The sequence below is a fragment of the Dromaius novaehollandiae genome, chromosome 2 (assembly GCF_036370855.1).
Source record: "Dromaius novaehollandiae isolate bDroNov1 chromosome 2, bDroNov1.hap1, whole genome shotgun sequence".
In the NCBI taxonomy this organism is placed as follows: Eukaryota; Metazoa; Chordata; class Aves; order Casuariiformes; family Dromaiidae; genus Dromaius; species Dromaius novaehollandiae.
The window spans coordinates 48,458,064-48,485,938 of record NC_088099.1 but is presented as its reverse complement, the minus strand read 5'-3'; the positions used below and the strand labels follow the sequence as shown (position 1 = coordinate 48,485,938).

The 27,875-nt window shown below is 38.4% G+C and overlaps 1 protein-coding gene across 3 annotated transcripts; it reads right to left on the bottom strand.

Moving 5' to 3' along the window:
* Window positions 1–192: 192 nt before the first annotated feature.
* LOC112979651 (prostatic acid phosphatase-like) lies at window positions 193–25,999 on the bottom strand. Of its 3 annotated transcripts, XR_010387672.1 has the most exons (12): window positions 25,736–25,995; window positions 19,326–19,421; window positions 17,903–17,989; window positions 16,887–17,039; window positions 14,045–14,143; window positions 12,408–12,512; window positions 11,253–11,385; window positions 9,754–9,836; window positions 7,774–7,884; window positions 7,033–7,198; window positions 5,241–6,074; window positions 193–5,022 (listed from the first exon to the last, which is right to left on the bottom strand). XR_010387672.1 is itself a non-coding variant. In XM_026094008.2 (11 exons), the coding sequence occupies exons 1-11, from the start codon at window positions 25,847–25,849 to the stop codon at window positions 5,956–5,958; spliced, it is 1,266 nt and encodes a 421-aa protein (XP_025949793.1). In that variant the 5' UTR covers window positions 25,850–25,995; the 3' UTR covers window positions 193–5,955. The 3 variants fall into 3 exon arrangements, 2 of the variants coding, with proteins under 2 accessions (XP_025949793.1, XP_064362475.1); XM_026094008.2 differs by having other exon boundaries at window positions 193–6,074; XM_064506405.1 differs by lacking the exons at window positions 193–5,022; window positions 5,241–6,074; window positions 7,774–7,884 and having other exon boundaries at window positions 7,096–7,202; window positions 25,736–25,999.
* Window positions 26,000–27,875: the final 1,876 nt, after the last annotated feature.

Genomic DNA, 27,875 nt, shown 5'->3' with positions numbered 1-27,875 from the left:
ATTCCTTCTTAACTGCTTCTGTATTTAAGATGGCTTTTGGTACTGACCCTTTAGGCTTATAATAGCCATTATATTCTATTAATGGTTACTGGGGTATCACCTGCAGAAACTTAGTTCTTTTCTTGTTGCTTTCCTTCTAAGTTTGTTTAACATTTCTACTGTATGCTTCAGTTAGACTACAATTACGCCATAGTCTTTGAGATGCTTTCTCCTGCTTTTATCTTCCTTAAAACACCATGGAATAACTTTACAAACTGTACATCATAGAACATATAGATTATCCAAGTTCATTTCAGGATTTGCAATTTTAGCATGCTATCAGTATTGCTTGGCATACAAATAAAAGATTGATTTTGAGGATGGGGTGGCCTGATGTGCACAGTTTTCCTTCTCCCTCCCTCTTGTCATAGTAGCATTTACTAGGGCTCAATGTGTGAGTAAGCACATAGTGGAAAACAAAAGCTCCTCCTTGGAGAATAGAAGGAATGCCTTCCAGACCATGCCAATCATTTCCTGACAGAAGAGTTAATTTTCAAAAAATCTCAGATTTTATTGTTAAGAACCTCCAAAAATCATACTATTGTATGATTGTTCCTGTAGTGTTTCCAGTTCTGTTGGAATTTCCTTTGAGCCAGTAAAAGCCTGTAAGAACTTTCTGTATCAGCAATGCAGTACTTCTAGAGTTTATTATTTCAGGATATTTGGTCTCTGCCTTAAACAGTTAAGACCCCTCATCATTGAGGGCCCTGTGTAAATCTTTGTGTTCTCTTTGATAACAGATATGCTTAGGGCTACATCTTAAAACTGTTTGCAGAAAGATAGGTCATTACAAAATGACATACTCAAGAAGAGTCAGAGTGCTTTTGTATTCTTTAAAGTGGCAGTTACTTCATTCCAATATAGAAGAAAGTTTGCTTAGAGCCCTTAGGCTGCTTCTGATAATGTATGCTATGGTTATGAGAATCTCCTGGCATTTTGTTCAGAGATATTTGTCTGAAGCATCTGGTAAATAATTATTAAGTAATTGTACTCACTGTACACTTGCCTGCAATTCTACAGAAAATGGAATTCCTCTTAAGGCTGAAATGAGACAGTTGTTAATGACAACACCATTTAATGATGGAGAATGTGAATTCCTTACAGAGAACTGGTATTCAAAGCATAATGTAACATCATGCAGATGAAAAAGAGAATAGAGGACATGCACTTGCCTGTTTGGGCCTTAAGTTACATTTTTTCTAGTCCATATATCCTTTTAATTTCCATCTTACTAGAGAAAAGGCTTTATAATCATCCTGTGTCTTACAACTTCTCTTTCTGTACTTCAGAGGATAGATGAGCTAGCAGAATAGGTATGTCTATTGAAAGCAAGGGCTCCCCATAGGAAGAGAATGAAAGTTAGCTGTCATAACCAAGACACAGACAGATTACCTTTTTTTGACATACCTCCTATTAAATATAGAAAAAGAGAACTAGAGCCAGGACTGTTTTCTTTTGCCACTATCTATTTTGAACTTTCTATATAGTAAATAGTATCTTTTCTGTCCCCACAGACTTTTTAAAAAGAACACTGTAATCTCAGTCTACAGGAAGGATGAATCTGACACTCTACTATGAGGATCAGCAGAGGAAGTAGTGGCATTGCTCTACGTTAGGAGAAATCATAGAAATTAGCACAACTGGACTTTGGACATGTTTTCTAAATCTCTTTCCAAATTGTGTCTGATGTCTCAGCTGTTGTCTTGCAGGCCTTGCTAGTCTTAAAATCCCTTTAGAAGTGAAGTTGCCTAGTCATAGAAGAGACCTTGTAATGTAATTGTTCAAAGGGTTTGCTGTTATTTCAGCAGCAACTTATCTATATTTACTTGAGTGTTAATACTTGGCAACTTATGATGAAGAAGCATTATAGAATACATCAATAAAGCTAGCCCTCTGTAGGTAAATGTCCACCTTTCTTCCCCATGTTTACTGACAAGAAATGTTTTAAAGAGAATAGTGTTTTCAGGCATTTCATGCCAAGAGTGCAATGCTATACACTATTACTGAGATCAGCTCTACATGGATTCCTAAAGGCCAAGATTATATATACCTGAGAATAAACCACTATCTAACCTCATTATCAATTTCAGATTCTATCACTGTAAATATTTCTTCTTCTTTATAGAGTAGAATTTCTAGCCTTTTTTGTTTGTGGAGAAAACACAGAAACATAACCTTTGTCTTTTGGATTTTAACCCAAACTCAAGATTTTTGGACTGAACTGATTTTTTTAGTACAGTGTATTTGTAATGCTATTTGCTTTATGTTACCACACCTGAGAAAATGTTATTAAATGAGAGAAAATAGTATCATTTGGATCAACTGTCCCCACATTGATGGGTACAAGTGAACCTGAGTGCTCCAGAGTGAGCCACTATTATCCTAGAAGTCAGACAGCTTGCTGTCCCGATATGTGCAATATTTAGGACTGTGAATGAAAAAGCTCCAGAATGAAATAAATTCAGCAGGGGAAGGTAGTTGCTGACAGAGTCGGAAAGTGCTGTGTATACCTTGTTGTCTGCCAAATGCACTGGTAAACCCTGCCACAGAGATTCTAGTTGCTACCATAGTTATAATAGAGGAAGATGATGGCATTCCCAAAGGACAAACAGAAAAGCTTGATGTCATCAGCCCTATTAATGTCAAAGCAACAGTGTTTTGAAAATCTGTTGTTTGAAAAGGAGCAAATGTGAACATTCATCTTTGCTTGGAAACTATAGGCATACAGAAAGCTCTATTACTGTTCACTCAAATATAATTATAAATTCTGTATTGTTTCTTTAGTTTTTTCTGCAGTGTTACAAGTTTTTGGGAGACAATATATTTTCTAATTGCGCACAGTCTGCAGATTGTAATGAGCAAATTGTAAATATAGCTAGAAAATGAAAAAGGCCACAAGCGTGTCTGACACTCACAACTTTTTACACCGTTGGAGAAACTATACTTGACTAAATCGGAGTAAGGCAAAGAGTCTCTACTATAAATGAGATTCAGGGCCTATGTTACTATCGTATCACATCTTTGTCTTCCATCACCATAATATTAGTTCTGAAGTTACCGCATCTGAACCTATCCATTACATTTCATGTAACCTGTGTTCACCGGATCCTCTCTAAAAGTACATGGACATTTTCAAGTATGACTTCTATCTGTTAATAAGAAGGTGTCCCTACAATAAAATTACTTCATGAAAGCACCTGCTGCAACTAGAATTGCCACATATCCTGAAATTCTCTGTAACAGCTTAGACTTAAGTAGCATAAACCACAAAAGATGTCTCAAAAATCACAACAGATTTTACTTTCTGTCTGGGTGTACTTCTTTTTGTAAGAAGCAATCCTGGAAAAACACGCCCTGTTCTTCTTCTTGTGTAGTGCCACTAACTGACTTTCTAATTTCTCAAAACCAGTTCTTCTTACTACATGTTATCAGTCAATGATACATCTTCACTTGTGAAGCATCTGAAACATACCCAATCTAGGTTTAAGTGAGTACCACCAGCAGTGTGGCTATAGTAATAGAGAGCTCGGCATGAGGTAGCCACTGGATATATGTATGTAGGAGTCAGATTCGGTTATGCAGTTTGTGCTGAGCTGTGTCCTACTGTGAGTGTATTGCCAACAGTAACCAAATCAGTTCAGGCTTATTTCCTAGAGCTGCTACAACACTTTTGACTGCAGTCAAAACTTTAAGTTTTTGCACACAGGATCAGAACTGCTAGTTGCAATCTGTGAAGCTGGTACAGCCAAAACATCTGATTTAAGGATAGTCTTTCATCTTTTTGACAGCTTTGCCCCAAACCATTGTACAATAAAACATCCTTACCATGGAAGAATCAAATCTATTATTTGATTATGACATTTCCCGAAATAGATATAGTGGATACATCAGGGATGTTAGTAAGAGCTTGTTACTGAGTGGGGGACACTGCTTCAAAAGCTGGACTCCTCAGGAGCTGAAGCAGGCAATGATGCTTGGAAGATGCTTGCTATATTCCCACAGGTCTTTGCTATTCCATTTAATTTATGCTATTTAGTATCCATGCCTCTAATTACGTCACATTTATATGCATCCATGGCTGTAATATCTGGGTGCTTCACTGATGCCTCCATGTGCTCTGAGGAAGTGATTCTGTGAAGTCACTTGGGTCTGTGGAAGAGACAGGAGAGTTTACTGTGTAGTGATGATGCAAGGATGATACAGGATTGCAGTCCTTGGGTATGTTCAAATGATAGTGGGTCCTGTTTACTCCTGCATAGTTGCACTCTGAAACAGGAGACAGATCAGATCTTCCCTCCACTCAAGCAGAAGTGCTAATGAAGTTGCTGCAGTGGTGAGAAGGGGCAGAAATTTGTTGCCTTCTGAGAGAACATTTCCATGGCAATTACAAGAATTGTAAATGGAGCAGCGCTTGCAGAGATTGCGGACAGGTCTCTGTAGATGAGTGCTAGCTGACCCAGGCTCCTGTGCTCCAAGCTGCAAGCCACAGATGTAAGCCAAAGTCAGTCCAGAAGCAGTGTATCCACATTGGTGTGATGCTGTGCCTGAGCTAAACATCTCCATCTCTCAGCTTTCTCTAGATTTCTGTACCTCAACAGGACTCATTAGCTTGAGCACGCTATTGCTCATTGTATCTGTCTGGCTGAAGCAGCTGTTGGCACCTGTCTGTGTAGATGTCTTGATTTTAAAACAGGCTTCTCCACAGTAATATGGTTCACAGTATCCTCTACAGGACTACAGGATAAAAGTCTTGAAGCATATAATGATAAACAGTATTTTATACAGCAATATCAGTATTTATGATACTAGTTTATGATACTAGAGACTAGCATGGAAACACATTCCCTGCCCTTAGGAGCTTACAGTCTAAACAAACAAAATATGGTTCACAGAAGAAATCAACATACAAAAAGTAGAATCACTGTCTTCTTACTTTCAATGCATGTCTTGCATGTAAGCCATTTTGAGCGGAGCAAGGAGATACTGTAAATTAAAATGAAAGGTGATGAACAGAGCCATAGCTGAAGGAATCATTCTAAGAGTGGCTCACAGAACTGATGTTATAGGAGGGACCTGAAGCAGAACAGGTGCACTTGTGGAATCAGAACAGATGCAAGGCAAAGGATTGTTCATGACTGAGGGCTCGGAATAACAGGAAAGAAGTATAGGAACAAAAAGTAGATTTAAATGTATCTACTTACCCATGTTATTGAAACTCTGGGCCCTGACCAAGATCCTGGTGTCCTAAGCTTCTTGCTTGATGCCTGGATATGTGACAGAGCAGCCCAGTTTCTACTAATTTCAATGAGAGCTGTGGTAGCATAGCTCCTTTGAAAAACAGGCTGACAGCTTTTATTACCTGGAGGCTATGGTCAAAACCCATGCATAGATTTGCCTGAATAAATGCAGAAACTGTACATCCAGGTATTGGTACAAATCTTTTTCACACAATAATTGCAACTTTTGCATGCTGAAAACATGTTCCTGCACATCAACAAAACAGCCATTTGTAAGAAGTTGAGAAAAACATTACAGACTGTGATTTTCAAGAAAGACTCTTTGAGCAGGGCAATAGAGAAGCAGAGGGCTAAACAGTAATGGGCAACAGCAAAAATATGCATAGGTAATAGTCCTCCTTGTCCCCACTGGTTAACTTGGTAATGATTATAATAGTGGAAAACTTAAAGATAGAAATTGGAGTAACTAAAGAAAATTCGTAACAGTAACTTATTGCTATGGTATTTCTTACTGCGTATGTTTAGTCTTTTAGGAGCCAAGCCACAGATACTTCTCCTCTTCTGGTTTATTGAATATGCTTTGGAGATTCATTTGGTGAGAGGTAACTCATGGATATAAACCAGAACAACCTTAAGCCTAATATCTAGCTGCTCTCTCTTTCATTCTTTTACCTCTCCTTTAAAGGTCTTGATAATTGTTTCTGCGCCTGCAGCGTCCATAATGATAAAGGAGATAGAGCAATACAAGGTCAAAAATGAACAACAAGCTGACAGCAACATCAAATCCTATAAATATATCTGTGAACGAAACACAGTAAAGGAGAATTGTGTTAAGGAAAGGTGTAAATGTACGTCATCTTAGATACAGAGATAACAGTATAATGACAAATATGTACAATGGAAATACTTTTATAGTTAAGTTTTGCTTGTTTTTCTGGCAAGATCAGATGGTCTGCATTTGCTGACCTATGCAACATAAGTATAAGTACATATATTTCAGTCTTGGGAACACATACACAGTTTCCTGCCCTAGGTGTTCAAAGAGCAAGAGTGACATCTCACATGTAGTTAATGCAAACCAGGAATTTCATGAGGGATCAGCAGAACACTAAATGCATGCAGGAACAGTGAAACACCAGGACTATCAGAAAATAGCATGTATTCCCTTGCCCCTTGCCTCCCTCCTGGAAATATGATTCAGGCAGGAAAAGGAGAATTTGGCCAATGTTAGCATCTGTCAGCTGTTTGTAGTCCAAGGCAAATAATTGCTGTACCTGTGTGGATCAGCTGTGCTGGGCACATACAGTGGAGGCTAAGGTATCCTCAATGTATGTACACAATGTACACATGCCAGAAGTCCAGATGCATCAAACTTACCGTGCCTGTGAAAGCCATTTATGCTTTGTTTCTACAGAAGGTCTGATGCATCCAATGTGCACTGGACTCCTTCCATTGTGCCCACACCCATATTTCTGTCTGACAGTTTCAATGACAGGAGCTCTAGTTTTGTCCATGCCCTTATGTTACTCCTTGCGTGACTATGCCAATAATAGCACTGCCTTCACACTGGTGGGCAAGTCTACCCTTTGTATTCACAGAGAAATTCAATTTAAATCTGCCTTCCCTGTCAGTGGTAAAGCTGGTCCAAACACCTTAAAGAGAGATCAATCTAGTGTATGAAAGATACAAAGTTGGAGCCGTTTATAAAACTTCTGCTTACATGTCTTACATAGAAAATACACAGCTGTTACGCTACCTTTCATTTTATCTTTCTTCCCACATTCTTTTGACCAGTTTTCTGCAATCATAGGAGAAAGGAGTTCAGCGAACTTCTGAAGTGGACAAGCAGAGGTGCATCCTGGCAGAGTGAGTAGGTAAGGATCCTCTGAGGTATCATTCCGATAATGCATTTCAATGCTATACTGCCTGATTAATAACATGGAAGAGAGAAAAAAACCTGTTTTTAAATAGAGAATTTCCTACTCAGAGACAGAATGTTGCAAATAGCCTCTCACATACTATTCTAGAACCTGTTCTTCAGGAATGGAGGCTTTGCGAAAGATACCTGCAAAGCTCAGTTGGCCAAAGCCAGTTATGTGACTGTACAGGTCACTGATCAGGTCAGAAGGTCTTTCTGAAGGCCCCTTGGATGGCAACAGCACCAGGCTCTCATAAGCCAACAGGTTTACCTCAGGATTTATGAGACATCTTGGAAATGTTGTTGCTATTATCTGAAGAAGCAGGAAAGTTTGTCTTCCTCCTTACTTCCAGGTGATAAGGCCTGTTTTCATCGTCTTGTCTTTCAAAGCACAGAGATACATGCACATACAGCAACTGCACTTTTTACAGTTTATAATACAATTTTGTGCCTGTGGACTGCTCAGTGAATTAAAATAAATTTGTATCTTACAATATTTGAGGGAAAATCAGTTCTTTGGAAGGGAAGAGAGGAACAAAGTTCCAGATACTCCTTGTCCTTGCATAGATAAGAAGATACTTGCCCACTGCTTTCTTGATAAAGCTCAAAAAACTGGCAAGCAGCATATGGTGGCAGTTTTCCATTGAAAATATTGAGAGCAATCTGGAGGGCCCCAATTGTGGTGTCGTGCTATTGGGGGGAAAAAAAAAAGATCCTTAAAATTCAGTAAACTCAACTCCCGTTTATCCAGGTAATGAGAAGAGAGTAGAAAGGGAGTAGAAATCCAGATAAAACAAAACCTGTGTAAATTTGACTATAAGAACATATTCAGTATATTCACTATTGGAAAAAATGTGTTAACAGATTACTGTAGACAGCAGGGGGCACTTCCAAAGAGTTACTTCAGTCTGTGCCTTTATCTTGTGGCAATATTCTGGATACAGGGATACTGTGGGAAGGCAAGGCATTCTCTAGTCTGAGAAATAAATGCGGATCTTCCATGCATTTTGCTACCCCTTCCTTCAGGAGTGCTTCTTCATTCCAGGAGTAACCCTGGTAGCTCTACTCAGAATAGGGCAGTATAAGGTAGTCTATCCCATGGCATTTCAAGTGAATATACAAATACCTTTTTAGATGGTATACCAGACAAATAGTTGGATACCAAGACTCTTTCCCTCCTCCCTCAACTTTTAAAATTGTTATTCCTTCTATTTCAACCTACTCAATAAAATCTTAGTTTGTGAATCTCAGAATCAATTACCCACCCAACCACCTGCAGTCTCATGCTCTCCCCATTATCCCTCCTTTTGCAGGAAAGCCCAGAAGGAGGAGCTGAAGGAAAGGAATTCCAAAAACCTTGATGTCAGAACTTTGCAAGCAATTTTATATACATATTTACTAGGCTTATTTATATTATAGTCTAATATAAGCTGTATATAGTCTAATATAAGCTGTAGTCTAACAGCTACATTTTAGTTATTACTCAGGATCTGGAACTATTTAGTCTGATCAGTTTCAAAAGTAAGAATATACTTGGCCCCAAGGCATTAGAGCAGCAGTGAAAATTCAGGGCACTCTTCTTGTTTTTCCTTCTCAAAAAGAATATAGTAGAGCTAGAAAATGTACAGAAAAGGCAGCAAGAAAGATTTAAGATATAGAACAGTTTCTATAAAAGGAAATATTGAATAGGTTAGGGCTCTCTCTTGGAAAAGAAAAGATGGAAGAGGTGTGGCAGAAAATAGTAAATTCATGAGTGACACAGGAACAGTGAATAAAAAATGACTGTTCTCTGTTTCTCACAATACATGTGCTAGGAGGGAACTAAATCAGCATTAAGTTTCAAAAAACACAGAAGGAAGTACTTCTTTCTTCTAACACATAAGCTTTAGAAGTCATTGCCACAGGATGTTGCAGAGACCAAAGTACAAATACATGAACAAAATAATTAGATAAATTGATGGAAGAAAGTCTATCAAGGGCTATTAAACACATAGACACAGATTCTGTCCCAGGAAGTCCCTAAGCCACAGATTGCTGGAAGACTCTATCAGAGGAAGCATCACTCTGTGCTTGCTTTATTCTTACACTCTTCCCTACTGTTGGCCATTGTCAGAGACAGGATAATAAATGAGCTAAGTGGATCATGGTCTGACCCAAATGGCCTTCTTCATCCTCTAAAATGAAAAAAAAATCCTTAGTGCACCATCCCTTTCTAAGTAGAAGAAGGGTTTGGATGCACAGCTGAAGTTCTGCTATATGCCAGCTCTAGGCTAGGAACACTTAAGGGAAGCTGCAGCATAAAGAAACTGCATCAGTAAGCCGCAGAAAAATGTAGGGTAAAATACATAGATATCTTTACCAAGCACAGTTTGACTGAAATTGAGGTGCGACCCATGGTCCTGATGTATTCTTGTATTGTCTTGTATTCAGCTTGTTTGCTGAATTGAACTGAATTATATTATTCTTTTCTTTAACTTACAGGAACAATCTGATTATTCTCTTTTGGGGTCTTTTACTAGTAACATCATAGCAATATTTGTCAAAGATGAAGATACTCACTGCAGAATAGACCTCCATTTTTCTTTCTCTCGAAGAATTAGCAGCTTGTTTAATACTTTTTAAAATAGTATTCACAAGGACACCTTGAAAAGATGGGGAAAAAGGGAGAAGAAAGTGAAGAAAGAACACTTGCATAGAAAGTCAAAAACACAAAAGATTTTGGGTTTCAAACAGTACTCAGGTCTCTTACTTATTTTTAGCTTAACACAAATTCATACCTCTAGAGAAGATATTGTAGAAATGAAGTACATCATTCATGTCAACTGAAGTTACAGGATTTACAGAAATCAGGTAGAACTACCCTGAGAATTGGAGCTAATGGCACTTCCAGTTTAGTTATGCTGACACCTCTTCTCCATCTTTTTTGTCTGTTTGGAGTTTTGCAATAGTGACAGCTGTGTTGGCTTCTTCCTTTCTAGATTTTGAAGAAATGTTTTTAACTATTTACTTCCAACAAGTCACTCAGTACTCAATATTTTTTTCAAAGCTCTTTTGTACTCCTTCTCCGGTCCAGATGTATCCTAAAGCCACTGGGACAAGGGCAGCAGAGGTTCCCTGTAGCACATGTTATACTATTCGAGGGAAAGAGAGTGTAACTGATATGTCCATGCATACTAAAAAATAAGTCCTGACCACATGATATGGCCAGCTACCAGCTAGTGGGTGTTAGAGACTGTAATTACTTTATATTGATCCAGTGATTACTATATATGATCCAGTGATGCATATGCCTAGGCGATGAGACTGCTGATATTTCTTTAGCTAGATCATTACTGCAGGGTAGGTGTGCTACAAAGCCTAGCCCCAAACAGTCCAGACTGTGGACATTCAAGCTCACTTGTCTGGGTTTCCTTCTCAGGGGCGCTTCGGGGTGGTGTGATGAGTGCCTTGGTCTTGTCCTGATACAGAGCCAGAATGTGCCCAGCCCATGCACCCCAACTTTGGAGCGAAGATGTATTCCCAGCTTTTGCAGTATAGACATAACTTGAATCTCTTATCTTCCATTCTGATCAGACTGTTTTGGAGCAGCTTTATGTCAGGTTCTCAGAGAGCTAATAAAGTGTTGCCAAAGTTTTGGCACAATATATAACCAGTACATCAAAGAGAAAAACAACGATCAGGAAACAATTAGAATACATATTGAAGAAATAGAACTTAAGCTCAATCTAAGCTGGTATCAGACAAATAAAGATCAGACCCTTGGGAGCTTGATTCTTTTTCCTTGGATTTCTAGAATTGTTCTTAAAATCTTAATCTATTAGAGTGTTTTAACATCCTCAGGATAACTAAAAACATTCATGTCTATACCTCATTTCAATGTCTCATCCATTCAAATGCTAGTGTTCAACATATGTTTTCATGCTTAATATGATATCTGGTGTCCTTAGTTACAAATCGGGGTTCTGTATCAATAATTTTGCATGAGTAGGGTGACAGAATTCTGCGTATATCATAAGTATTGTCTCCTCCTTTCTGGAAGCTCTGCATTCTTGATTTACCTCCTTGTAGTCGTGACTTCTCTTCTGTTTTATAAAGCCCAAATAATGATAGTAAGGACAATTCTGCCAGTTTTTCCATCTTGTCTATTACATCTTTGGTGGCCCATGCAGGGAGAGTGTAGTTGTGAATACCCTAGTGATAAATGAAAGCAAAATTATATTTTTTCTTCTACTGATTTCCATCCCCCTATTCCCCTGCCTCACACTACTACTTTTGGACTCTCTGAGACTGTCCTGCAACTCTCTGCCCATTGAAATACCTTTGTGGAAATGGGGATCAATCTGAAATGGATGATCTGGAAGAGGGGAAATACCTATGTGAAGGGGATCCCTTATAAGTATAATGTGTTCTTGCTATAGTGATACTTCTTTCTGGTTTTGCTAGTGTGAAAGACTGCAGACATACATTCTCTCTCCTTCCTCTAACTCTGGGTCATGAGGGAATAACCTAGCTCCAGCTTGTCCTGCCTTTTCCATACAGTGGACCAGATACCAGTTCCATCACAGGCCATTTACAAACAAGTGTCACTCTCCAGTCAGATAAGTGCAATAGCATCTTACAGTGTTTAAGAGCATCAGTGAGTGGAGGATATGTTCAATGGCCATTTGGCTTTATGTGCTGCTGTTAATGACTAGTTGGGGCCAGATGGAATCATCCCATGCATGGGACCACTCTGACTGCATTCACTGGGAGCAATCATCATCTCCTAACTTTCTAACTGATAGATCATAATCTTACTTCTCATTTTCAACATCTTTCTAAAGATTTTTATGTTTGTTTGTTGTTAATTTAAAGCAAATACTTTCATTTTCCTGTTAAAAATCATAAATAATATCCTCGCCAGCACGCTGAAATGATTCTACAGCAACATACTGGGAAGGAAAATGAGGGAACAAAGGGAATGGATTTCTACACCAGTGCTTTGGGGTTAAAGCACCAAATGGAAACATGCAAACAGCAATTTTCCAAGCGGTAGTCCATGCTTTTAGGGTATCTTTTACCAATGCACTAAATTAGGACTTAGATTCAAATTAAAGAAAAGAAGCAAATTCAGGAGAGAAAGCCACTCATTCCTGTGAAACCAAATTGTGATGGTTTAGTTGAAACACATCTTAGGAGTTATTTTCTCCCCCAATCCCCGTCACTATTATTACCTCACAATGTAGTGTGTCATACGTATTCCAGAGCTGGAAATTGTCCAGTATTTTAAGATTGTTTAGTTCAAGTCCTGTATTAACTGCCATCATTTGTAAAAAATCCTGGGGAAAAAAATGAAGAATACACCACAAATACTCAGTACCTGTGGAATGAACACAGATTCATTAGCATCCAAACTGGCAACACACCAGTGTTTAATTTTACACAGGTGAACCACTTGTAAGGAAGGATTTTGTTTGCAGTTCTCACTTTGTAGCCACTTCAAGATGCTGATCTCTGTTTCACGCACTGCTTTATGTTCAGCCCTGCTATGGTTAAATCTGATGCTCTCTTTGCTGCATTCTTCTCTCCCTCTTCTGACTGCTCCAGGAGGGTACCTCAGTCACCTCAAGCCTTCAGAAGTAAGGAGGAAGAAGGCACTAAGGGAAAAGGAAGATGGGGAAAAGGATGATGAGGAAACAGAAAATTGAAGAAAGCAGAGGCAAATAGTAAGGATGAGGAAAAGAAGAAATTGAAGAGGAAACTAGTTTTTGCTTCTTCCCTCACAAGGGGCTGGGTATCTAAGTAATAGTTTCACAACAATTCGCATAAGGATTCTTGCTTGTGAAAGAGGAATAAAGGGACTCCATGATATCCCTTACTCCCATGTTACCTGTTTCACACAGGTAGCTGACAGGGAAGAATCGCTATGAAGTTGTAATTCACCTCTCTGGCAGGACAGTGAGGCTGGTCAGAGTAATTGAGCTGTCAGAAAGTTAGAAATAAACCAAGAAAAAAAAAAAAAAGAAAATGTTTGACTTAGCCCAGCCAATGCAAGCAGTGAGCCTGAAGTGACTCAGAGGATGTATACAGGTGCAGTCAAGGGTATGAGGGCCACACGAGACCCCTGCTTTATTTGTGAGGTAGTGCAATTAAAAAGTGGATCACAGACTAAGTAGAGAGCAGCAGTAACCATTTTCCAAAATAACTATTGTCCACAAGTGCATGGTTGCTTGGGGCAGGTATACCCACCATGTGCCACAGCCTGCTGCAGCATTGTAAGGAGAGATCCTAGATCACTAACTGCAAAGATGTGTGTCAGGGCCAAAGCAAAAGCATTTCTTTTGATGGATCCAGAATGCATCTCTGAATGAGAGCATGTGAATGCAAGTTATTCACTGATACTGTGGTAAAATTTTCACTAGTCAGAGTGTTTGCCTGGCTGGGCTTGCTTTAGTTCTCTCTTGCAGCATTGAGTTCAGAAAGTCACAGCAGGAAGACATAGATCTTCCTGAGTTTCAGGATATTTATCAGATTTCTAGAACTGGCTTTGTGCTACCCTGTAAAACTGGAAATTGCTGCATCCAAAATATTTCCTCTCCCCTCTATTTGTTAAACTTCAATTACATGCAGCTCTGAATAGTATCAGAAAATTAATGTTAAATTCAGGTTTTAAAAGATAAGTTAATGCAGACAAGCTTGAGAAATGTATATCAAACATACTTTTTGATGGCTGGCCTAAATTTCTATTTTTAAGAGAGTCCTCAGGACTTTTAGGCATTTCAACAAAAGCAATCAACACAGTTCTGTGACTTCTACATGTTAGGTCCTTTCATTTTTCTTAGATTTTTTTTTCCTTTTTATTTTGTTTTACCATGTATGGTTGTATTCTGTTTTGAAATTCACTAGATGTTTGGGTTTCATTCTGAAGTTCATCAAAACGGGGGCAGTCATCCAGAGGAAAATGCAGCCTCTGAAATAAGAGAAGTAAAAATTAGAATAGTTCTGGGACTAATCAACACAACCCTAGTTTTTGCTTTGCTGAGATATTTTACATTTGTGGGATAGATTCATGGCCCTGCTACAGCTGCTCTGTGACAGTTCGTTTGGGCACCATGTTCATGAACTTGGTGAACATAAGAAATAGTCTATCTGACTTTCCAGTGATAATCTGGGGCTGTGATAGCTTGATTTCCATCAGTTTAGCTAATTTTGGCGGGAAGCAGTTATGTCAGGGAATTGCTTTGGAAAATGACTCAGTCTCCATGATCAAGAATTTGAAAAAAGAATTTAAAAAAGCTACCATTTCCCTCTTTTAGTTTCTGCACCCCACTAGATGCAGCTTGATGCCACCTAGTTTGGAATCTGAATTGTTTCTCCAGCCACAATATCCTGCTTTCAGTTCTTTGGAGATAACTAGTGTAGTATAGTATGCATTTTAAGTACAGCTTAATGGACAGAACTCCCAGGTAAAAATGACAAATAAATTGTGCTTCTGAAATATCAAAAAGCTATGACCTTATAGCATTGGTCTTGCCTAAGCACATAGTTTCACATTTAATAACTCCCAGTCTACGCATTTTGAGATCACCTGATAGTGCATATTTGATATGAACCATGTATAAATACATACACACATCTCTGCCAAACTCTGTTCAGCCAGATATGCTCTATGGCAGTTCCAGGAGGACAGGTGATATCTGAACCAGCCTAAAGTCTGCCAGTATAAAACTTACGGCTTCAGAATTGTTTGAGTGAGCAAAATAAGCTTGCATTCGTTCAGCACTTCATGTCATATCACTAGAGCATTTTTGACCCAGTACTACTTATCCTGTAACACAAATTATGTCACAGAACTGCGTTAATACACAATGGAAAAATTCACTCTGTATCGAGGCTTCTAAGAAGACCCACATGTCATTTAACTTCTACGTCTATGGCTTAAGTAGGACTTAAATGGCAAGAAGGTCTGCCCTGCCTTGGGCTGAACATAGCAAAATACACTTCCAGTGCTTCTTTTTTCTCTCTGATATATCAAAAAGCATCAGGTGTGAGGCTTGCAGCAGTCACCAATAGATGGTAACACACTTCCCATTGGAAAGATTTCCAAGGGTGCATTTTCTCTCTAACAGCAGCACACCAGAGGGTGAAGGCTCAAGCTGCAATATGAAGCTGGGGAATGTTGTTTAACTGCACAATAACAAATGTTCCTCTTGCTGTATGGCTTAATTATTCCCCTCTAGGTGTTATTAATCAAGCCGCTCCCTTTAGCCTCATTAAGCAGTACTCAGTGCTTTTGCCTGTTGGGTCTTGAGAGATCCCAGTGGCTGAAAAATAAACTGTGATTAGGTTTTTTTACAGGATGATACTTGGCCTCGACTTCCCACTTTGTTTTGCTCAGGGCTTGAAAACACCCTCAAATATCTCGTTGGTAATAAGGGAACAATGTTTTTTCCAAGTGGTTTGCATATTTAACAGGCATTTTGAGTTCTTTCAGTGAGACATCAGCACCTACCCCTGGGGCAGTTGAAGAAGTGATGGGTACTAGAGATTCTACAACTGAGCTTGCCTTCTCCAAGCAGGTCACAACGCTGTACCGTGGTTCCCCTGGGGATTTTGTGGTTTCTTTTGACGGAAACTCTGACCGCTTTGATGCTTTTTCATGTCTTCTGGTGTAAGAACTTCCTCTAGTATCCCGCATTTAAATAACAGTGACGATGCTCCTTTTTGTTTAAGGACAGAAGGAATTTTCAGGCTGAATCACATTGTTCCTAATGCTGTTTGCTGAAACCTCTTCTCCCTGTACCTGCTTGCCAGCATAGCTTTAGAATGGAGTAATGCCAATGGCTAGGCAGGTGAGGCCACCTCTCATGACAGAGTCTGTCCTCTGATGCTGGTGACTGGACGAGTAGTTATTTAATAGCTTTTGTATACATTTCTTCTAAGTCTACTTCTGTCCTCAAAGGCAGAACAGAATTAACCTTTCTGCCACTACACTCAATTACTTTTGTCCTTGTTCAATGTTTTACTTACACAGTTCCCTATCCCAGGAGCCAAAGAAATGAAAATCTAAACCTGAGTCAGTCAGGGAGAGCTGTGTATAGCACAGCTTCTGTCAGACCTATCATTTAGATAGATAGGTCTGCTCTTACTATGAACCTTGAGGCAAGCACTATAGTTTTGTCATTTGTTTGTATAGCCTGGAGCATAATAGGGCCCTTGTCTTTAATTGGGTTGCCTAAGTGCTACCAGAAGAGGAAAGTAATAATTGAGAGGTCATTACAGTGGCTGATGCAAAATCCATTCCTCGAATAGACTAAGAAATGGACCTGCCAAGGTGGGCAGAAGAAAAAAATCTAAGCTTTTTAAGCCACTCTAGCTGATTGGTGCTCAGAAAAGCATATGCTGTCTGTAAAGGTTTAGGGCAACTTGCTTAGAATACTGTCCAAAAGTGCCCTTGTCAGGAGAAACGTTAGAGCTGTGCCTTGAAGAAAGTGGTGGTGTGGATTGTAAGTCAGGTATTCAGCATTATAGAATGAGGATTTACACGAAGCTATGACAATTAAACTGTGACATTCTTGCCGGCCAGTAGCTACAGTTGATGTTTTGTATTAGACAGAGCTCAAAGAGAATAGAAAGTACTCTTTAGCTCTTTTTTTTTTTTTCCTTTCTGGGAAAGCTTAAGGCATGATAGGAAGTATCCAGCTAGTACTCACCCGGTCTGATGATTTTGGCACAATATGAACTGGGATAGGTTGCCAGGGAAGCTCAGGGTTCCAGATTTGGCTGCTAGTTGGTGGAAAGAGGCCAGAAAGGCATGACTGAGCGCTCATAATGGTGCGATCATAATCTGTACTTTGAATATAAAACTGAAAATAAAATGGCAAAGAGTTAACATTTTCAATGGCAATAATAAAAACAAGAGGGAAACTTTACCCAACTCATCAGTCCTGCCTTCTCATTTCAGTTTCTGCTTTTGCATAAGATCAAAACAATGAAATGAAAGCTAGGAGCGAACTTGTACCATAATTCAGCCTCCTAGGGCCCTGCTTCATTTGCCTACACGGAATTGTCAAAGCATTTTTCACTTTGGAAGCTAACCTTGCAACTGACCTGAGAAGAATAAAAAACAAGATTTAAAAGAAGGAATATCTACATCCTCTGAAATTCAGAGGTACCTGGATATGATCCATCTGATATACCTCGGGGTGAAGGCACCTATAACCTTGGTGGGTAACAAAGCCTCTCATGGAAGCATTGCAAAGCTATTGTCTTCTGTGTCCTCACATCAGTGCCTGTGTTGACAAAACTGGTAGTGGTATCTTCCCCATGATGCATCCATGTCATATGACATGCACACATCCAAACACATGTGAGATGTGTGCGTGAGATATGTGAGTGTGGCCCATCACATAGCTGTGAATGCATTCATCTGTAAGCAGGGTAAAGCAGTATTGGGTCACTGACAAATTGACAGTTCATTCAATGGGGTGGAACAGTTCAGTCCTGGAAAACAAGGTTGTAGAAGACCCAAACTGAATGTAGGAGCATTAAGTTAAACACTTTAGTCTATGTTTTTACTGTGACATAACCCCCTCTCCCCCAATTTTCAAAAAAGTTGTGTTACCTTAATTTTTGCTTTAACGAAAGGAATATGATATGCTTTTATTTAGGACAACTCCGTAGTGCTGCTCTGATGGAGAAATGTCCTCCAGACAGTTCTGATACATACCTCTTGCCGGTTGTATGTGCTGTTCAGAAAGTTGGAATATCTTTGCCTCATGTACTGTCCAAGTTCATATAGCTGCTGCATTCCAGTCTATGAGGTAAGCATACAGATGACCCTTAGATTAAGGAGACTGGAGAACCTTAACATGCTTTTCTTTTCTACTCTTTTTTTTGTCTTCACTCATTTCTTTTTGTGGTCATTAACCATTTGTATAATATATTATACATGTTGTAGGTGAACTAGAATTTTTAACAGAAATACTCATTTATGTCTATGAAAAAAAGATATTTTCTGAAATTCTAAGACTCCAGCATAGGCAGCAGGAAGGGCAATGTGCCTGATTCTATACAAATACTGTTTCCAGAGTGCTGTAGCTCTATAGATGCTTCTGGAGTTACTTAGGATCAATATTGTAAGTGTATGTCAGTTAGTGACAGTTGAGAAAGGATGATTGATACCCCAATATTCTGATGAATTTGTGGCTTACATTTCTATGCCTTCAGAAACATTCTTCCAGCTTTGGCTTGGTACCCCTGCAGTTGTCTTAGACTGCACAGTCTTTTCTATTATTCATTTCCAAGGCTATGAGTTGAACTCTTTAACTGTTAGCTGTCAGAGAAGAACATTCTTACTACTGCTGCCAAAAAGATAAAAAATAGAAAAATGCTCTCAAAAAGCTGTTCTAAAGCAGAAACTCTTAATTACAGGGGGATAGTAACATGTGTTGTCTGAGTGTCTGAATTTTACAGATATTCCAAGTCTCACTTTGAACACTAAATGCTCAGTTGTCTCTGATTCACACTTCTCCATTGTAATGACATATAGTTAGTTAATGCACTGGCCTCTGCTCCAGAACTTCATGTGCCAAATATAGCTAAAGAGCTAAGGCCTGGCATTGAAATGCCAGAGCAATAGGTAGGCTCTGTGTATCCTAATGAAGCTCCAGACTGAGAGCAGCCTGATTAGAAGATTGTCCCGACAAGCAGCCTTTTCCTACAAGTCTTCCCTTGTCTTGTGAGGAGATGGTTGCCAGTCAAATGATGAGATGTCAGCTCATCATTTGACCTGGTGGGCAAGCATCATTCCTCTACCCTGTCACATGGTGCACTGCTTAAGGGTATTGACCATCAGAACTTCAGAAATTTTATGAGTACCGATAACGTTTAAATTTTTCATTTATTTGAGTGCACACACACTCCAGGAAATTGTTGCTGGCAGGAAGACAGTCATATACCTATGATGAACAAGATTTCAATGTAGCAGTAGCTGGATGAATGTTGTTGCAGAAATGTTTGTGAATTATGGAATATTGCTAATACCATGTATCACTAGTTGGGATTTACTGATGTTTTGCAAGACACATCAAAAATCTGCACACTTCCTATGTTAGTAGCATTCTTAAATGTTACTAAGGAAGTCAACTTACCTTGGTAAGTTGTCCAAATCCCTGGGGCCATTCACTTTCTTTGTGTAGATCAGTTGGAAAGTTTACAACTGGTGTTCGGTCACCATGTCGGAAAACCTGATAAAATTAATGTTAAAAAATTGAGTTAATTACCGTTAGCTTTTCCTTCTCACCTGGCTTGAAGACAAACATATAGTTTTAATTCCAGTGCCATTTTTCAAATAAAAATATTGGACAGTCTGCAGAAACTTTTTCAATGTGTCAAGTAGGATTGAAGTACATTCTTTACACACAAGAACAGGTATCATTACATAGGAATTCAGTGGGCATCAGCTTGATGACTCTTCTGCCTAGAACTTAAAATGCCTCAGCCAAAATGTTAATGCTCAGATTAGATCCATAAGTAGGCACCTAGACAAGGGATCTGACTGAATTGTGGACACTCAGCATCTCTAACTATTAGACCAGTTGCTGATGTGCTTATACGAGGATTTAATTACTTTGGCACATATACCTTAAACTTTTTGCAACTGCTTTTTTCATAGCAGCATCTTGTAAATGTGTATATACACATGTACATTGTTTGCTTACTTAATTTTTCTTAATATTTTTGCATATGTTTATGAAAATATTCATGAAAGTCAGCAGGATTTTTTCCATTAACTTCAGTGAGAGCAAAGAGTGCTCGCTTTCCTATGCTGGACACTCTAGCATGGTGGATGTTAGTGTGATATGTGCAGTAATGTGATTTGTACAACAGAAACCTTAAATGAGTGTTTTTTATTTTTGTTTCAGTGTACAAAAAATGTACCAATCCTAGATTAGAGAGTTCTGAAAAACTCTGAATTCTCCTTTCTAAGTATGTCATGTATAGGCTTAGGAAAACAAAGTCCATGGAAGTTTTACATGGAAGGAAATGCTGGAATACAAATTCACAGGGCTCCAGACAGTCTTCGAGGATGCTGATCCAAAATGTTACAGAACTTACCTCTGCCTGTATGCCTTTTCAAATAACTAACCTTGTTGCCTGACTTTGCAGAAGAAAATGACAATGTGGAAGCATGGCATATTTGTTCATAAAGTGACATCTGTTCCATAACACCTCACAGGTATAGAGCATGATTATAATTAATACTCTCCATTGCTTCCTTGCGCCACATCAGTCTTCCCCAAACGTCAGAGAGGTTTGTACATGCTAGTTAGTTTGCCACTCCCACTGGTAGGTGTTTCATGTTTATATTTTCTCAAAGTAAACAAAAGCATTGTGGTTTAATATTTTAATTACAATACACACCCTTTTCAGCAGCTCTCTGTACCAATGTGCACAAACTGGTGCTAGAGCAGGTATTTCAGAGGTGGGAGTTACTGTCCTTTAAGGGCGAATATAATTGGATGTCTCCTTGTGTTCAAGGTTTCTAAAGTAGACAGCAAGGTTTGCTAGAGTAGATTAGGTGTTACCACCAGAACCGTGTAGAAAACTGATTATTTTTTGTGGCTGCTAATTAAACTTCACTGAAAATGTGGTTGACCTTATATGAATGTTTTTCAGCAAATTGAGGAATTTAGTCAAAAAGCTTTAACTCTCAAGTTTTCCACCACATTAAAAATATTCTCAAAAAAATTGAAGTGAACTTTGAAAAAATGAAACATTAGTTAAAATTTTAAAAAGTTTTGTTTTTGACCTACAAAAAGGTTTTCTTAGCTAAAACAGCTTACCAAAATCAACAAGATATTTGATCAATATGAAATTACATAGTTTCAAGAAAAAAGCTTTCTTTTTCTGATCTCAAGCAGCACGGCAAAAGATTCCATAAAGTCTTCGTTAAAAAGATTAGTTTTTACTTCTGTATGAGACTTCTAATTCTGTATGTGTCTTTCTTACTAATCTGGAATCTTAGATGGTTCTTTACAATCATTTCTCAATGTACTTCTAAAGAACATGAGAACAGGCGAAGAGCTACATTATCTGATGACTGATTCAGTTGGATACAAGGAAAATGACTGAGGGGGACTCTTGTGTCATTGCTTATTTCTTTGGTGTTTTGACGTGGGATTGATTAGCTTTTCTGAACAAGCTGATGCTTGAAGGTTAGGAATGAAGGTTAGATTCTCAATTAAAATGTAGCTGTGTACTTTCTTGCTAAATTTATCCAACTTCACAGAAAAGTGTTTTTATGAGTAATTGGCAGTTGCTCAAACCAACCGACATGATGAAATAACTATTTTTACATAGTATGGAGTAACAGATCAGAAACTGACCAAGAAGTATGCCTTTTTATTAGTGAAAAATTACTGCAAACACATTAAATTTGCAATGCTAGTTTATGATGCTTTATACTTAATATGCAACATAACCCTCAGTGTATATATCACTGTCACAATAGTTAACCCCTAAAAACATTTGATTAGCCACAACAGAGCGGCATTTTACCTCAACAGAAGTGTGAGGGCAAAGACATACTGATTCAAAGATATTTGAAGCTATATGGGCGCTGGAGATGTAAAAGAACAAGATTGTCTTTGCTTTTTGTAACCTTAAGAAATAGAAGCAGTGGTGTTTGTTCTCATCTAAAAAGAAGCACAGCTTTTTAAAATCCACACAGAATAGAAAAAAGTTCCATTCCTTGTTTATATTTCTACATCTACATTGCACAGTGTAAACTTAATACAATTACATATAAATATTATATTAACACTAAGCTGGAAGAAATAAAAGAAATAAATACTGCTGAGAGCAGAGCCCTGCTTTTAGGAAATGAAGCACTGAGCTTCTTAGCTAGCTAATTTTTACTTGTGCTCAAACCTCCTAGTTGCCTGCTGCTTTTGAAAATGACTTTGCGTAAGTTACAATTGGAGATGGAATAACGACCTTACGAACAGCTACTTACCTAAAAGGCTAACTCATCCAGTTAGTCAGCTATATTTCAAATGAGTTGTTTTTTCTTTTCATTTCAAACTTTAAGAAAGGCTTGTGTTTACGAGTAATTGGCAGTTGCTCAAACCAACTGATATGATGAAATGACTATTTTTACGTAATATGGAGTAACAGATCAAAAATGGACCAAGAAGTATGCCTTTTTATTAGTGAAAAATTACTGCAAACGCATTAAATTTGCAATGCTAGTTTATGATGCTTTATACTTAATATGCAATATAACCCTCAGTGTATATATCACTGTCACAATAGTTAACCCCTAAAAACATTTGATTTGTGTGCGAAAGTCCATCTTTTTAGCCTACTGTTACGGAAAAAAATATATCCCTACAAAGCTTATCTTGTTCATCAAATATGTATTTCTCAACATTCAGAGGATTTGGATTTTGTTAAAACAGAGCTGATCCTTCAAATTCGTTTTAAGGTATTTGTGTGCTTCAGCATTTGTTGCTCCTGGCATGCAGATTGCCTGCCTGACCTCTAAGGAGATATTGAAACTGGCAGGATGAGAGAACAGGAAGAACTTAGGAGGGAACATGGAAGGACAGAAGACACTGGAAAGCAAGAAAGAAGAGAGGGCAGGAAGGAGATATAGAAAAAAAGTGAAGCACACCTATTGGGTGTGTTCAATCCAGAATCTTTTGTCTGAAATGTTTTACCTCAGTCAGTTCTCGAAAGCAATGGATGGATAGGTATCAAACACCCAATCTCTCAACTTTGGTAGAGCTGGAACCTGATTTGGTATTGCGGCTCTCCTGCTCTATCTTTATAATACTGTGAGGGTGAGCACTATAGATCAAAATGGCCATGTAACTCAAACTTGGCCACAAATTACTTCCTTTTTGGCAGGTGAAAAATCACATGGGAGAAAACTGGGGCAGGGTAGAGGGTGAACTGAGAATATGGCACATATAGTATATAAATATCTTCATTCAGAAGTGCCATGAATTATAGTGAATTATGTGGCTCCGAGTGATAGTGAGCCTCTGACAGATACTTGTATTGACATACACAACTTCAGACAAAAGTATTTCTTATTCTGTAACCAGCAGCAGGAACGAAAACAGCAGATCAGTGGAATGAGCCATGCAACCAGCTCAGGGAAACCATCGATGCAAGAGAAACAGGAGCATGTTTAGTCAAGGTTTCCAATGACTCGGATTGATTAGACAAACAGATATCATACCCTGTCAGCACTTCCTATCCTGAGTTACAAGAAGAGATGATGAAACCACCCTAGCTCAGAAACCACACACCCCCTTTGTGTATATGACAGATGAAAGGAGTGCCTATGTGGGAGCAGAAGTTACAGATCAGAGCTTCTCTATACAGACTCCATAAATTACGATTTCATTTTTACTTGGGTACCCAATGGTCCTAGGTATTTCCTATTGTCTTCTGTTACATGTAGTTTAAATGCAGTATGCAAGAATTCCGTAAAAGGTTAATGTTTACATGTAAGAAGGAAAACTAGAATAGGATTTTGAGAAAATGGTTTGAATTACAGCTTTTCAGCCAAAAGGACTTGTGGCCAATAATCAAAACACACAGAATCAACACAAGGATGGAAATCATGAAGAGAGAGCAAGGCACAGCACAAGAGCATAGCACAATTCTGGAAGTGAGGAAAAGGGAACGTTTGTCTGTTTTTTCCCCCTACATATGTATTTTGTATTGTGCAATTCTGCTAAGAAAGTTTTAAAAAGTCATTATGCCACATTTTCACAGTGCAATAATATTCTCCGGTGAAAACATAGCAATTTACAGAGTACAGCTGGAAAATGACCATTGAATTATCTCAGAAATGTGTCTTTTAGACTTACCTTGACTGTAGTGTGACCCTTATTATATCTCATTACATCAGTGAAATGTTCTGGGGCCAACTATCCTATTAATTTATGCTGTCAATTCTGTTCCCATGAAAATTCAATCAGTGAGTTCAGAAAGCAAAACTAAATTGAACACACAGAAACCATGCTTTGAGAAAAGATATATATACTGATAATAAGACTTACTCTATTGTAACTTTTTAGGCAGATTGGTCGGTCTGAGGAAAGGTATCAGTGATAAAAGTAAGGCAGTTTAGATGAATTTTAGCTATTATTTTCATAATAATTATGATAAGTTACTCTATAAAGTGCTATCTTCCTGGGTTTTTTGGTAGGCAGGAAAAAATGGCCACACAGCTGCCGTGAGGAAGCTGGTTTTGGGTAGAAAGGCTGTATTTTCATAATGGTATTTCCTGTAACTTATTCCGCAGAACCATCACTTCATAGAACGCCGTAACAACTGCAGTTCAATACAAACCTCATTCTCTTTAAAGAATTAATTCTCCAAGGCATACTGACTGTCTGATTTCACCTATATGTCCAGGTCTCTCTCTTACTGTTGGAATAACAGTTAAGGATACTGCTATAAAACGTCACTGGAACTGGAGTTGAGTTCCCACATCATGTAGTGTCTGATCCAAGAGTAAGGCTCAGCAGGAGTAGGAACCAGTTTTTCCTGAGCATTCTAGCCTCTCTCCAAGTGGCACGTCTACCTAATCCAGCCAACAGACAATTAGGTATGAAATAGCATATCTGGGGCTAGATGGTATATTTTGGACACAGGCCTTCTTTCTGTTATCCATATGTGCACTTGATATCTCAAATAGAAGAACATAGAGGAAGAATATCTTAAAACTAAAATTCTTTTTTTATGAATGTTAATTCCAGTCCCCACAACTTTGTATTGAAAATATCACTTTAGATTAAATGTTCTTTATCAGTACATTTCTCATTTAAAAAAAGAAATAAGGATGAAAAGGGCTACCATACAACCTTCACCATCTAAATTACTTCATTGACTTAATATCTCTTTTTTACCTGAGGTATTGGGGAAACTGATGTTGAAGTAATATCTAGTTGCTTGAAAACCAGAAATGATCCACAAAAAACTATTACAGTCAGTTTTCAAACTGATTGTAGTTAATGCAACATGTATCTCAAATCTCTACATAAAATGCCATTTTCTGTTTTTCAGTATACTGCTGTGTCAATTCAGCTGTTCTGAAATGGAAAATATTTTCATTTTTTAGTGACTTCTATTTTGAAATATCAGAGCACCTTATACCATGAATAAATTCAGTTTCCAAGCACAAAGAAGGTAGGCCAGAATCTCCAATTCTCAGACTGTGCAACTGAGTATCTGCTAAACTGAGCAAGAAAAGATTAGCTAGACCTCAGATCTCTTGACTGCTGTGCACTATGCTTCCACCACAAAGCTAAGAGGTTCAGTTAACTTGAAATAATAACTAGAGGTTAGTAGATGAAAAATCCTATAACTTGAGTCATTGAACCTTTTTTAAGAAGTCCTTAAATTCAGTAAGCAAAAGGGCAGAAGTAGTTTTTTCTAAGTCTGCAAAGAGGCAAAGCAATTGCACACCTTGTTCAAGCCGAGAACAAGACCAAATTGTAGCATTCCCCGCAATTAAACAGAAAACCCATCTACTTACTACGACCACAAACTTCAGTTCTCTTTCTGCAGTAGTCTGCTGAAACAGAATGAAGATGATATGGAAAGCAAAACACAGAAGCCTAGATTGGTTGGGAAGCCATATCACTCCCATTTTGGCAGCGGATGAAAAAAGGCTTTGTAGCTCCAGCAGCTGCTCCGGCTGAGCAGCCCAGACGCCCGGCTGTAGTTTCAGAAAGGGTGGAACTGCTGCTAATGAATTTTAAATCCAGGAAGAAGGTTGTGTGATTACGCAACGAATCTCATCAGCCTTTGTTTGCAAATTACTGTTTACATTCTGCTTAATGAAATCATAAATCCATTCCTTTTTCTCTGTGATATTTATCTCTTTTGCAGTGTAAGGATGAGTGTTAAAATATGAAGGAGTTGCTAGTCGTTCGGACTGTTTCAACATACCTGTACAATTTCTGCTCTCAGAGCTTGGACTCTTTCCAGGCTGTAGTATGGCCAAGAGGATGAACTTGGAACCAAGAGTCAGGCAAACTAGGTTTCTCCTTTTTCTTTGCTGGTCAGATAGCTTATCTCCTCACCCTCTTTTCATACTTTTATATTGCTTCCCCCTCCAAATCAGAATACCTATTTTAAACCACACTTCATGTAGTTTAAAATTACCAGCCCCTCAGATAAAATAGTGAAGTTACCAGGGCCTCAGATAAAGCAGTTAAAAAACACCTTGCTATTGGTATGTTCTTTAAGCTGCTTTCTGGGCAGTTATTTGCTGTTTTCTGTGTGTTGTTTTTCTTTTCCCATGGAATAAATCTGTACTTTCCCTTTTGTAACTGTTTCTGTCAAGTTTCTTGTTTGGGCTCAGTTTGCTATGAAATTCCACATGAGCAGGCCCTGGAGCTCATAGTTTCATTATTACTGATTAAGAACACCGATTCTGCCAGTGGCTCACTAGCTTGAGTAGATTGCTCAGCTAGCCTATCCTGACTTCTTCTCTATAAAATAAGAATAACAATAGTTCATAAGGATTTTGTGGATGAATGAATTGCAGTTTGCAGAGAACCATAAATATAGTGCCCTAGATGATAAAACTTAGGATCTTCTGAGAATTGTCTCAGTCATCCCATTCCCATCATACCCAAACCTGTCTCGGGGGCTTCTGTCAAGCTATCTGCAATAGTGTCCTCCACAGTAGGTGTTTTATCATTTATGAGCAATTCTTTTTCTAGGGCCCAAAACCCCACTAAGTCTCAAGGGCTACTCTGTTGTGTGAATGACCTTGTGTATCCATATCCTCTGATGAAAGGGAGGAGGACCACAGATCCCCAATTGCTCCATCTTTCTGGTAAAACTGTGCCCAGTTATTTTTTCAGCACTCACTTGAAGTTCTTTCTTCCTCTGCTGTTGTTTCCTCATCCTCCCTTTTGGTGTCTCTTAATGTGATGGTCACTATGCAGAAGATGCAAGAGAGTCATTTATACTTTATAAATATATAATACTTTGTCCTTCTGAAAAGAAATGTAAGATGATCATCTTCCTCTAAAATTTAAGAGTACAGGTATAAAAGTATACCTTCTTTAGAATACTTTAATATGCATCAAGAATCAAGAAAGGATACCATACTTTATTAACCTGTATGGTTTTTAGATCAGTGGTTCCCAAGCTTTTGGGATCAAGGAATCCCTGTTGGCTCTAAGAATTTTTTCTGCACCTTCCTAAGCCCTTACCATGAAATTCATAACTGATGAGTTAATATAAAGTTTACTCTTTCATTGTGGCTCTGTGATGAGCAATCATGACTAATGAAGGTATGCACACCGTAGCTTGGGAATCACATTATTATAATATTGTTATGGAACCTTCTTAGTAACCTTCACTTTAGACATGAACTCAATTTTTTTGTTAAGGTGGACAGCATCCTTCAGGAGTTATACTTTCAGCCATGTTTGAAAGTACATAACAACTGCATTTTATAGAATAATTTTGCTGACATCTTAAAAACTGAGATTTCCACCCAACACCAAGCATATGATAAATAGTTTTGGTTTCTGTGGCTTCATTCTTCCCTTTGGCACAGAGATTTTTTTAATGGCAAAAATCACTGAGGAATAGGCAATACAGTACTTTACATAAATCCCTATGCATTCCAAAATGGAAGGATGCCTCCATTCATG